Source organism: Notolabrus celidotus, chromosome 4 (assembly GCF_009762535.1).
Source record: "Notolabrus celidotus isolate fNotCel1 chromosome 4, fNotCel1.pri, whole genome shotgun sequence".
NCBI classification, from domain to species: Eukaryota; Metazoa; Chordata; class Actinopteri; order Labriformes; family Labridae; genus Notolabrus; species Notolabrus celidotus.
Window position 1 is genome coordinate 20,408,163 of NC_048275.1, and position 12,206 is coordinate 20,420,368.

The following is a 12,206-nucleotide window of genomic DNA, read 5'->3' on the forward strand; positions in this document are numbered from 1 at the left end:
AACTGATAAAACTCCATATGACCTGACATCTCCTTCCACCAGTGGACTCCTCTGCTGCTGGTCAAAAATAATGCAGGTTCAAAAATGCCTGAATTGGCTGCACTTTCCAGATCAGAAGCTATGTCTTCTTATTTATAGTCTATGGTTTTTACTCATTACTGTCTTCATTTAAGCATTTGTGACTGAGTTATAATGGCACTAACCAATTACACAGAGATATGCACACCACACTCACACCAATGAGGTGAAGCCAGATAAAAATCAAAGTCCCATGAAAGAGAGACCAAAGTCAAACTTTCAGAGTAGGTCCCTTTAACAGGCAGAAATCCAATATCAAAGTAGCAAGGCCAAGTCTGATTAAATCACGGCTTAACAAAGTAAAGACAGCTTAAGATCTTTAATTAATATAATCTCATCAAAGATGTCTCATCTCTCTGAGATGTATGGCCCTCATAATGCTCCTTATAACTTAAACTCATCTAACTTTATAAATTAGATCAAACATGAATGAATATGAAGTCTGAGTAACCTATAAGTATAAACTGACCATGAAACTTTGCTTCAACATGCTCTTGTATGGTTCACATAAACAGATGTAACGCAAAAAAAAGAGGGTTAAGTTCTGACTCTGCTCCGTTCTCTAGCTCCAGCTGTTTGGAAACATACAGTTTTATCAAGCGATTTACACGAGACTGATGGAAGGCCATGATTGAAAATTTAAATCTATTTATCAACAGCATTCACATTTTAACACTGACACATGAGTGAGTTGTTATTTTGAATAGGCTGAGGGTCTACAGCTATTGTTTTTTTCCTTCAAATTATATCATGTTTAAATCTTACTTTTCATCGTTGTGATTTACAGAGATATGTCACAGTCCACTGGTCCACAATCTACCACCATCCTCCTTCAGAAGCTCCTCACAACTGTCTGGTAGCCATGGACCGGGCTTTGCTAAGCTGAACCGGAGAGAAGGTGAGAAACTGCAAACCATCCACATGACTAATACTATGTACATGCATATAGTCCTGCTGAAAGTGTGGGTTTAAGAGAGTGAGATTTTCCAATTTTTCTCTTAGTTGCATCTCTTTGAAGCTACAGTTACACCAATGTCTGCCAAGAAGGGATAGGACATAATAAAGGCAGGGTTGTAAATAAAGCCTTGTTTTCATTGCTGTTTTGTTGTGGTGCTGTAACAGAGCTCTGGTGTCCCTGTGCCTTTGCACTTACACATTTGTAAACAAAACAAACTTGACATTCAGAGGAAGGAGCACAGTCAAAAAGAGAGCAATTCACAGTTGGGATGAATTCAAATAGAAATTGGTGTAGCTATTTCTTATTGCATAGTGTTTAAAGGTCAATTAAATAAGCAATGGCATGCCTGGTTTTGTAACTACTAGAACTGACAGAAAAGAGACAAAAGCTTTGCACTGCAAGACAAAGTGCACAGCTACCTGCACTAAGTGACACAGTACCTATAGTTCTATAATTCAACCACTGAGTTATAACAGTTGTGTAACCCATATGACTCTGTGTCCCCTGTATCTGCAGGTATCTGATTAATATCAGCTTTGTGTTTCTGTGTGTTCACTTCAAAGATGTTTTTCCACCTCAGTAAGATCTAGGGTTTGAATTTTGATTTTGCTTTATATATTGATGGCATTTTCCATCTTCACATTGTCCTCCTAGTAGAGAATATACAGTTACTATTAAAAGTAACGCAGCTTTTTACTAGATCATATGCATTTGGTGTTTGGAGCAGCCGCATTGCTAAAACAGCTCAGTTATAATCAGATGCCAAGTCATCCAGGATACTGACACAGCAAACCACTTCAGAAAATTCAAAATGAAACTAAGGCTTTCTAGTTGAAGTCAAATAAAGGATTGGCATGACATCATCACCAAAAGACTGTCTGTTATTGTTAAAGGAAACAGGCATTGCCTCAGGCCGGTGACACATCGGCCGGGCTATTTTATATCTTTCTCAACTTGACACATCTTACTCCCATTTTGAAGTTTAGCAGTTAAACATCAAGGACTTATTTCTTTATTTCTGCTTTCATTTTTTCCCACTATCCTTAGTTTTCCTCCTGCAGTGTTTTGCAGATATTGTGGCCTATAAAAGGAAGCTCCCCTCTGTTTCTGTTGCGATGTGCTGCAGCACTCCTCACCTCACGATTCACTTCCCTGCAGGACACGCAGCACACATCATTAAGACATGTCTCAGCTGGATCCACACACTGACAAACACCTCAGGGTGAATGATGGACAAACAGACAGATAAAGCCAAAAAGTTTGGCGCTTATTACCTCCTTTGTGCTCTGTTTTAAAATAGATTTTGCATATCATGCTCTTCACAAACATTTAGCTGTTGTCAACAGAAAAAAAAGAGACCTTTATGCAATTACAGGAGTTTTGAAAACAAAGCACAGATTTGGTATGATATGGCATGAAGAGTTGACTGGTTCATCCTACAAGAGACACAGATCAAATGGAAGGGCTGGGATGTGTTTGTTTTCAACACAACAGGAGATCTGACTGATTTGAACCACTTGGAAGTCTGCAGGAAGCACAGCCTGCAGGTTTCTGTTTCCTTGGTACGTTTGATGTCAAAAGCGGTGAGCCAACACACCCACTGTGTGCTTTCACTTCATTCAACCTGCTCTGTCTGTTTACAGATCAGAGTTTGATCTGCTTTAAGGAGGATTAGATGCTTATAAGGGATAATCAGACAAATCTCAGTGTCAAAATATAAGTTATTTATCTGTCTAGAGAAACAGAGGGAAGCGAGGAGATGAGGAAATAATGGAACAAGACAGAAAATGGGAGGAAAGTCAGATTGATAGGCGTGCTAGTTTCTGTATATATTTTATATGGCACCCAAACCATCCGCTTATAAATGTTTAGAATGAATGAATAGCACCAAATAGGTATGCAGCCAGAAAAATGAGAACTGTATGTAGGACCCATTGTACCATGGGCAGCTTAGTGGTCTTAAAGAAGAACAGGTGCAACCTCAAGACCACTGGGCTTCCTCTTGAAGACCACAAGTGAGATTTTCATGTCTGTTGTTGGAATCTCTGTCCCAATTCATGGGCTGCATCTATTGAAGGATTTATGAAATCAGATTGTTCCAAAGGGGTGGGTTGAAGGCTGTCCCATTCGAAGGTTCCTGCAGCCGACGCATGTTCTATTTTTCCCAGGCTGATGGAGATGCATAGATTGTATCCTTGGTGGCCAACATATCCTATGATTCTCTGGGCCGCACTTCAAGAGCGATGGCAGAATCTCAAGCAACCGAGTGATACACTGTTCGATAATAGTATTTGCTTTCAACTCAATAGCAAGCTATGCAAATGTTAAAAATGACAGTTGCCTCGACAATTGAAGTGATCTTTTAAATGTTTGTGATGTTAGTTAAGTTAATTGGCTCCAGCTGTTTGCTAGTTTGCCAGCTGGCTACCTGTTGCTTGGCAACAGAGGTGGGGCTACATGATGTCAGTGTAAGTCAAGAATAGCTGGTGACACAAACAGGAAAATCTTTGTAGACCACATCGTCTCATTGGCCTGAGTGATCTGGGTAGGCTACAAAGGCTGGGTCCCGTCTGTTCACATTAGACAAGGAAAAATAATTTGCTTGCTTTGTTTGCATGTACAGTATTTGAACAGCAGAATTTTAAATATTTACAACTTAATAATTCACGTAAATAACTCACTCCATTTATGTGTAAGCAAGAACCAGATGCTGTTGATGCTAATTGGGACAGTAAACTTGCTTGTACAACCGATAGCTTGAATCAAGTGACAAAGGTTTTCATAACTTACCAGATAATACGACCTCCTCGCTCACTTTCCTCCTAGCGAGTTCTGGATAATTACCCTTTGCTGGTTCATTCACATGGTACATCACTGGAGGATCATCGTGCTGATTGGCCATCGTGGTGTGGATGATTACAAATTCCTTCCTTCTGATTTTTTACTAACAAATGCAGATCACAATAACAAATTCATGCTCATCACAGTTCATGGTTTAGAAGTTAATTAGATTAATCAATTAATCTTATTCACAATACATCTGTCACAAGGGATCCACAATGTAACAACAGACATTAAAATACAAATAAAAAACTGCCTTATTTCTACTCTCCCTGCTGTTCTCTGAAGGAATCACTGAATAAAATACGAACCCCACATTTCATCTGCTCCAGCTGCTAACACTCCTTATCTTCAAAAGTCATCCTCTGAGGAGTAGCTTCATTCAGAGTTAATTTACCAGCAAAATTAGAGGAGACTCTTGTAGGCAATGTAGATCTGCTTAAGAAAAGCAAGGAAATACTTTTTCTTCTCCCTAACACACCACAGTGCTTATGAACTAATTTACTTATGGAAACCTGTGTCAGAGGAACGTTATAAATGCAAATTTAACTTATCTGTTTTAAATAACAAACCAATTTCTTAACCAGTCTTGAGCCACATCCTTGCTTTAACATTGATTAAACTATGTCATGATGAATCTGGATTGTGCCCTTCGTTAGACCCAATGTTTGTGCACATTGTCATCTGCTAATGTGAGGGATTTATCAGATCTAGTCTGAAATCTTGCAGACTCCTCAGGGCTATCTCGATAACATCAAACTGGGAATGATGAAGATCTTTTGTTAAACTTTCAGAACAGGACCACAACAGACAATGACAGAGAAAAGGAGGACCGGCTGCAGTATTTCCACCTAAGGCTGATTACTGTAGCCCCTGCAGCTAACGTTAGCTCGAATGTCATTGTGAAGGAAAACACAGAGGGATGATCACAATCCCAAGAAGGGTACTGCTGTTGAAACAAGATTTTCTCATCCAGCCCTTCTTTTTCATCTTTTCTCATTTCTGACTTTACCTTTGCTTTGAAAGTGTTTGAAGTATATTAAGAGTTTCGTTCTGCCTAACTTAAGCCTTTTAATGAATAGAGATACCCCAATCTTGCCACAGTGAAGACCCTCTGATCAGCAGCTTTGCTTTTTTAGAAAGGAATGTGCAATTTTGCTTTCCAGACCATGATCATTATTGAATAGATATCAGTAAGTAGAGGAACCATAGCCTGCACAATGATTGCCTTTTTTTCTCCATAAAACTACACACATACTTTTTTTAAATTTTGGTTTGCACATATGAGAATATACTTTTTTTTCCTATATCTATCATATATATATATATATATATATATATATATATATATATATATATATATATATATATATATATATATATATATATATATATATATATATATATATATATTTATCACATGTAATCTCAATTTGACTAAGTAAAATCCAATGCCACTGATCATAGCACTGCTTCCCTCCTACTCAGTCACGTTATTAATCAATTGCCAAGCATCCTAAAAATATGAAATCATGTAATTCTGTGCCTTAAACAGTCTTTTCAGGGGGCTTACACCAGATGAGACCAAGCATTCAGACCAGAAAACAAAGTTTTATCCACTTCCAATGAGAAGCCATCAGACCTGTTCTAATGTTTTCGTTTCTTTAAAAAGTCATCAAAGTGTCGCACAGTTGACCGCTGTGAGGATTGCCCCTACTGTTGAATCAAATGCTCAAAGAAAAGGCAAAACATTTCTCCATTGTTCAAGTTTTTTAAATAACAATCTATATTTACTGCAGAGCTCTGTCATTCTCCTTTTTAAAAATCCACAACAATAGAATCAGTCCATCTCTCCTCCTGCCTGACTGCTGAATAACAATGTGTAACTGATTTCAGACAAGACTTTTCGTGAGTTATCTGTCCACTCGCGGTGAAGCTGTAAGCTTGACCAGTTTTTTTTCCTTACAGTATGGCTTTCTTGTGCTCTCCAGCAGCAGTCTATAGCTAAAAATGACTTAAAGACATGTCAGCTACCAGCTTCAGTCGGTTCAAAAGTTTGCAGGGGCCATTTCATCTCATCAGATTTCAATCTGGGCAGGCTGAGCCTGGGGTGAGGCCTTGACATTGGGATCAAAACAATAATTTCTGAAAGTTTTGTTGTACGTCATCCAAGCTGGGGACCAAAACTGTAATATCCATCCCCTGACTTGGAAGGGGGAGTTGCCAATTGATTGGATTAGAAGACAGGAATTTCACTGTTATAATCTACATTTAATCTTCAGTTGTAACTAAGATGTTGGACACGCTTGTGAAAACATTTTTAAACAATATTACATTTTTTAAAACCTGCATGTTTTGAATCCAAGTTCTCTTTTTAATTGCCTTGAGTGACACAAAGTTTGTTGGCATCGTCAAATTTAGATCGCAAAGTAGTGTGACATGAAGGCAAGGATGTAAATTGTGCCCCCTGTTATGCTTTGCATAAATGTCCGTGTGCAACAATCCAACAAAGTGGAGAACCCCTTGTTTAAAACACAACATACAGGTATGGTCAATGAAGAGGACTTAAAGTGCCGGTCATGATGAGGTTTGGGTTTTATTGTTGCTAGAGAATGCATGAAATAGTCATAGAAATCAGTATGCATGCTTCAACGAAATCCTGCAGTGTGGTCTGTCAGCAAAATGTCACTCTGGTTTAGCTCAGCACTCACAAACCGTCTGGTAATTTAATTATTTAGTGTGTCTTCATGTGGTCCCCTGCCCTGGTGCTCAGATTATATGAAGGTCTGCTATGAACTGCCCACTTTAATATTGTATGAAACCTGCAGTGTTGACTATTGATGGTTCAGCTGCAGCTTGTAGAATAAACACAAGAGTCCTTTAAGCTGCAGATTAAACACTTTTGACTGTCCAGAATTAAACATCAAAGAAATATGTTGATATATAACTTGTGCACACAGTGCTTTCAGACTGGGACCAGTCTTAGTCTGATGAAATAACTTTAAATATAATCTTTTTTAGAAATGACAGAACACTCTGTATGGATGTACACTAGCTGGAATGTTTGTTTCTAGAATGCTGTGATAATGTGTGAATGGCTCAGTAGGGTACACCCTTTTTAATTAACCGAGTTCTTCTTAATCTTATTTACAAAGCACCAGAATATGTTTTTTATTATGTGAAAAAATTACAGTCAGCACTTTGAATTATACAAGGTGTTTTTTTCTGCCTACAGGAGCTGGAGGTTGGTCTCCTCTGAGCTCAGACAAATATCAGTGGTTGGAGGTTGATCTTGGCGAGCGGACACAAATCACTGCTGTTGCTACCCAGGGTCGCTATGGCAGCTCTGATTGGCTGACGTCCTACCTGCTAATGTTCAGTGACACAGGGCACAACTGGAGACAGTATCGACAGGAGGACAGTATTGGGGTGAGTGAATTGTAATAAAAGTATATCAACAGCTGTGTAGATAATGTAATAAACATCTGTTTGTGTAAGCAGATAAGTTAGTTAATTATCAACACTGAGCCAATAGGCCTTCTTTGATGCAGACATTTGACAATGATAACTACACTAGAATAGGTGTTACAAGTTTAAGCAGCTGGATGGACCAGGTTAAGGAATGTTGTTTGAAATCCAAAAGGCCACACTCATAGAACCATAATGTTTTCTGAAGGTGAAAAACTTTTGATTTAGCCTGAGTTTCCTTTATCAGTTGGCCAACCACACCCAATAAACACTGAAAATATGTTCTGGCAGTGAGCTGCGGTACAGCTGCACAATCATTTTAAATCATCCTTAATGCAGCCCTCCAGACAAGCTCTTCCTGTGAGCAGGACACTCAGCCAAAAGTTTAAAGTTTATCTCAAGGAATTCATTAATTTTAAAAAATGCAGATGAATTAGCATCTCATTTACTCAATGTTACTTTTTTATATTAAATTTTTCACCTAGAGGAGCTCACACTTGCTGTGTTAATCTCATTATACTTGTGTAGTGATTAGAGGCAGTCAAGCATTACCACACAGCTCCTGCTATAGACTGACAATTCCTCCTCTGTTACAGTGATGTGACAAACAACTTCAATTTAAAGTAGATGAGAGCTAAGACTCTCACTGTGAGGGTAAAACTAATGTCAGACTGAGACACCTTCACAGAGGGAGAGAGAACAGAAGAAGGGGTTTAAAAGCTTGTTGATTTTACACTCAGCATAAATCAGGATAAATCCGCACCGTGCCTCACAAGTCCTTCCAAAGCTCCACATATTAGTCAGCCTGCTTTATTATGGCTTTTGGGGAACAGCCTTGACTGCCGAGCTGCTTCATCAGTCACAATTCCTTTAGGACCTCTCTTTCTTTTGAGCTTAAAGGCCAGAGTTTGCGAGGCTGAGTAACACTCTCTTGTTCTTTAATTTCCCCCTCTTCTCTCATCTTCTCTCCTCTCCTTTTTCTCTCTTTTTTCCACAAAGGTGTAAAAGAGCAGATGGTGTGGGGAATATGAACCGTCATTGTCAGGTTATAATGTGTTAATGGAGGTGAAGGGAGTGGAAGTATATCTTAGATTTCCCAACAGGACAAATAAGGATGCAGAGTCTGTTAATGAGCGTCGTCTTGAGATGCAAATATTGACTCTAATGTGCCGCAAGAGCTACAAAAAAGCTTTAGGTGAGAGACTGTAAGTGAGGGTGTGCAGGTTAAGGAAATGAATGGATAGATTTGCCTGCATTGACTTGGTGGCAACCTTAACTTAAAATGTAATATATTTGTAAATAGTTGATTGTATTGATAAATACTGTCATGTTAAATGACAGAAATCTGTGAAAGCCTCATACAATTAAAAAAATCTTAAAAAAAGATTTTTGGCCACAGTCCATATCAAAGAAACCAAATAATTGTACAAAAAAAGCAATGACTAATATTTTTTGTATTGCACGCTACTTCCCTACTATCTAATTATAGTAAATGGCAGTTATGTTGAAGTATGTTGTATCTCGGAAATGGATGTACTGAGCCAGTACCCTCTGTGCTACCTTCCTTCTCTCTGCGTCTGTCATCAACATCTTTCTTTGGATGGATTTCTATGGTTAAATAGTAGCTTGAGTTAATATATAGTATTTGCATGGAAACTGAAAAAATGAATAAAGAAAGGAGAAGAGTTTTGAGTGACATGTTAAATCCAATGGGGCTAGGAGAAATAAGGTCAAGACAAAAATGAGAATCAGAGTTTATCAGGAGGAACATACTGACAGAGTGACAAGGATATCAAGATTCAGACAACAGAACAAAGAAATAAATCAGGATTTTGTTACTTTTATGTCATTGTGAAGGAAATATCTTACAGAAAGAGGAAAGTAAAATCATCAAACTATAATGTACAAGTTATTTCAAAACGTTTATTAAAGGTCTTGAGATCATGTCCAATTTGAAGCTTAAAGGCAAAAATAACCATGTAGAGTCTGCTATGATCACTTTGGTAAATAAATGCAATTCACCATGTATCAAGTGCATACCGAAGCGTGGGCAACATGAAACCACAGACTGTGCTTCACAAATTAAATTTTCTATCATTCATCAGGAACACAGTCCTGTTTCTACAGTGTTCCCTCCATTAGGTGTGAAATCAGACACATCACTTGAGAACTTCATTTCAACTTTAATAAAAAAGATGTTCAGTCATTCAGTGGTAGCCTTGATTACTTTGATCGAGAGGGTGTTATCTTTGTGATGTATCACAAGCCAAACATTTAAACAGATGGAAAAAAAAGATTGAACAGAAACTAGATGACTTGCTGCTGTTGGTGTGTATTTCAGGCATTTCCTGGTAACAGTAATGCAGACAGTGTGGTCCAGCACAAGCTCCAGCATCATGTCATCACTCGCTATGTCCGCCTGATCCCCCTGGACTGGAATCCCAATGGCCGGATTGGACTAAGACTGGAGACTTACGGATGTCCTCACGGTCAGTTTGAGGCACTTTAATCCAACACTTAGAGGTGCAGGCAGAAAAATGATGACAGAGATGACACAAAATATCACAGCCACAGTGTTTCAAGGATTCTTCACAGGATGCCCAAGTTAGAAAAAAGACATGTTAATCCTTAAAAAAGTCTTTAGTAATGCAACTTCTACTTGTATATGATTGTGGCAGATTACATATTTGATTGTTACCTAAAAAGCGATGTGTCTCCTTTTTTCTATAAATGGAACAGAGTTTAGACTCTGCAGTTATTATGTGATTATTCATGCGCTTAAAATGATTCAATGTGACATTTTCACAACCCGAGGTGTCATTTATGTTTTTTCATTACAAAGAATGAATTTGTCTTTTGTCATTCAGCTGCATCATTTGGCATTTTTAATCAGCTGCTATAGCTGACAGAAAGGAGTGGAGGGTAACATGCAGCATGCGAGTGGAATAACTGTCTCCTCGTCCTTTTGAAACCATTGTGTATTAGTCATCAAAGAAACAGCTCAACCATTAATCCTATGGTTTTGTTTTTTCAACTTGAATACAGATACACAGCAACTCTCATCTCAGCCAAGCATGAAAACTATTTTACATTTGTTAGATTGTTTCTTTCAAACTGACGTTTCACATTTCATCTTTTAATATGCCAATCAAAAGGTTCATGAAACAAGGATAGAACACACCTTTTACAGACGTTACATTAACCGGAGATGAACAGCAGGTGGGGGGGATGGCAGCCTTGGTTTGATCAGGAATAAGCAGCAGGGGTGACAAACAGCAGGAGGCCACCTGGCACCTGCTGGACAGGTGAAGGATGAGCAAATAAAAATCAGGAACAGCATGTGAAAGGAAGAAGTAAGGCCAGTTGGGGCAAGGAGGACACTCAACAGCTGTGGCAATGACAGTAACAGAAGGCAACATCCTCTGTCTGCTGTTTAGTAAAGAAAGTTTATATAGTGCTCCATGAATGTGGGCAGAACTATTGTAGAAGAAGTCAGGTGAGTTACAAAGTTAATCAAATGCCTCCAAATAACTTGTTTCCACCTACTTTTGCTGAAGTAAAGAACTCAAAAGGTGGTTTTAAGATGGAATATCTTTGACAAAGAGACGGCAACATGGCCTTGTTTCATGGTTTAGAAAAAGGAGTTTTTACTGTGATTTATTTTTTGTAACAGCTGTCAGCAGTAAATGCTCAGATTCACTCGATATAATAATTGATGCACCTGAGCTGATGCTTCTAATTTGATGCTTGGATAGCAATTGTGTAGACGTGAGATTTCTTGCAGAGTAGCACTCAGCAGCATGAGAGGCAATGCTGATGTATCATTTATTCAGTGATATGAAACATGCTTTGCTTACAACTGAGACAGAGCTACAGTGTAAGAGGCAAAGACACAAAAAGAGGCATTTTATGCAACAGTTGTACACTCAATGACGCGTAAAAATGTAGGCTTCTAATTTACTTATTAAATAGTAACATCAAAATAAGTGTAAGTCAAAACAAAAGACAAACAGAAGAAATTAATATCTATTGTTAAAAGTCCACAGTGTGTTGTTCTCTTATTTTCCAGACTCTGATGTAGTGAGCTTTGATGGCCGCAGCAGCCTCCTCTTCAGGTTGAGTCCACGACCAAGGCAGACGACAATGGAGAGCATCTCTGTGACATTTAAAACCCTGAGAAACTCTGGGATACTGCTTCATGCCGAGGGACGGAACGAGCACAGCCTCACACTCGAGTTAGAGAAAGGAAAGCTTCTCCTGCTCCTCAGAAAAGGTACAACGATGTGAAATCATTGTACACACACTGTCATGATTGCTCTGAGTCATGCTGGTGCTGTTGAATAATGAAACAGGTCTTTGAAACCACTAAGATTTTTATGAATTAGTCTCAACTGAGATGCAGGAGATAATGCTGCAGAGCTAAGCATGCACCGCTTGAGAGACAGTGCTTTTTCTGAAGTTCTTTGCTCTGATTTTTTTCTGATGTGGTTGTGTATTCAGTAATATCAGTTAGCTGTTAGGTTACAAAAGGGTTAGGCTAACCCCTAAATATTTATTTGGGGTACATTGGCTCCCCCATTGATCCATTCATGAACTAAAGTAACCACCACTTTATGCTATCAAACAAGTTTCACAGTCACCATTGAACTTGTGTTTTACTTGTAATGAACATGAATTCTCTGCCTAAGAGAACAGTGTCTATTAAAGCTCTGGAAGAAGATCTCTAAAATATGAAAAGTTATATATGCAATCACTTTCTTAACTGAAAGCCTGAGTTACAAACAAACAAGGAGATGTCATGTTTGTCATGCCATGTTTGATGGTGTTGAAGAGGGTTGAATTACAAACACTATAAAGAGAA

The 12,206-nt window shown here is 38.5% G+C and overlaps 1 protein-coding gene across 1 annotated transcript in view; it reads left to right on the forward strand.

The window, feature by feature from the left end:
* Positions 1-12,206, forward strand: part of LOC117811104 (contactin-associated protein-like 4) — a 69,155-nt gene that overhangs the window by 19,750 nt on the left and 37,199 nt on the right. Inside the window, exons 2-5 of the mRNA XM_034681170.1 lie at positions 866-976; positions 7,113-7,306; positions 9,687-9,834; positions 11,415-11,618. Of these exons, the coding sequence (XP_034537061.1) occupies positions 866-976; positions 7,113-7,306; positions 9,687-9,834; positions 11,415-11,618 (657 nt within the window). The remainder of the gene's footprint in view (positions 1-865; positions 977-7,112; positions 7,307-9,686; positions 9,835-11,414; positions 11,619-12,206) is intronic.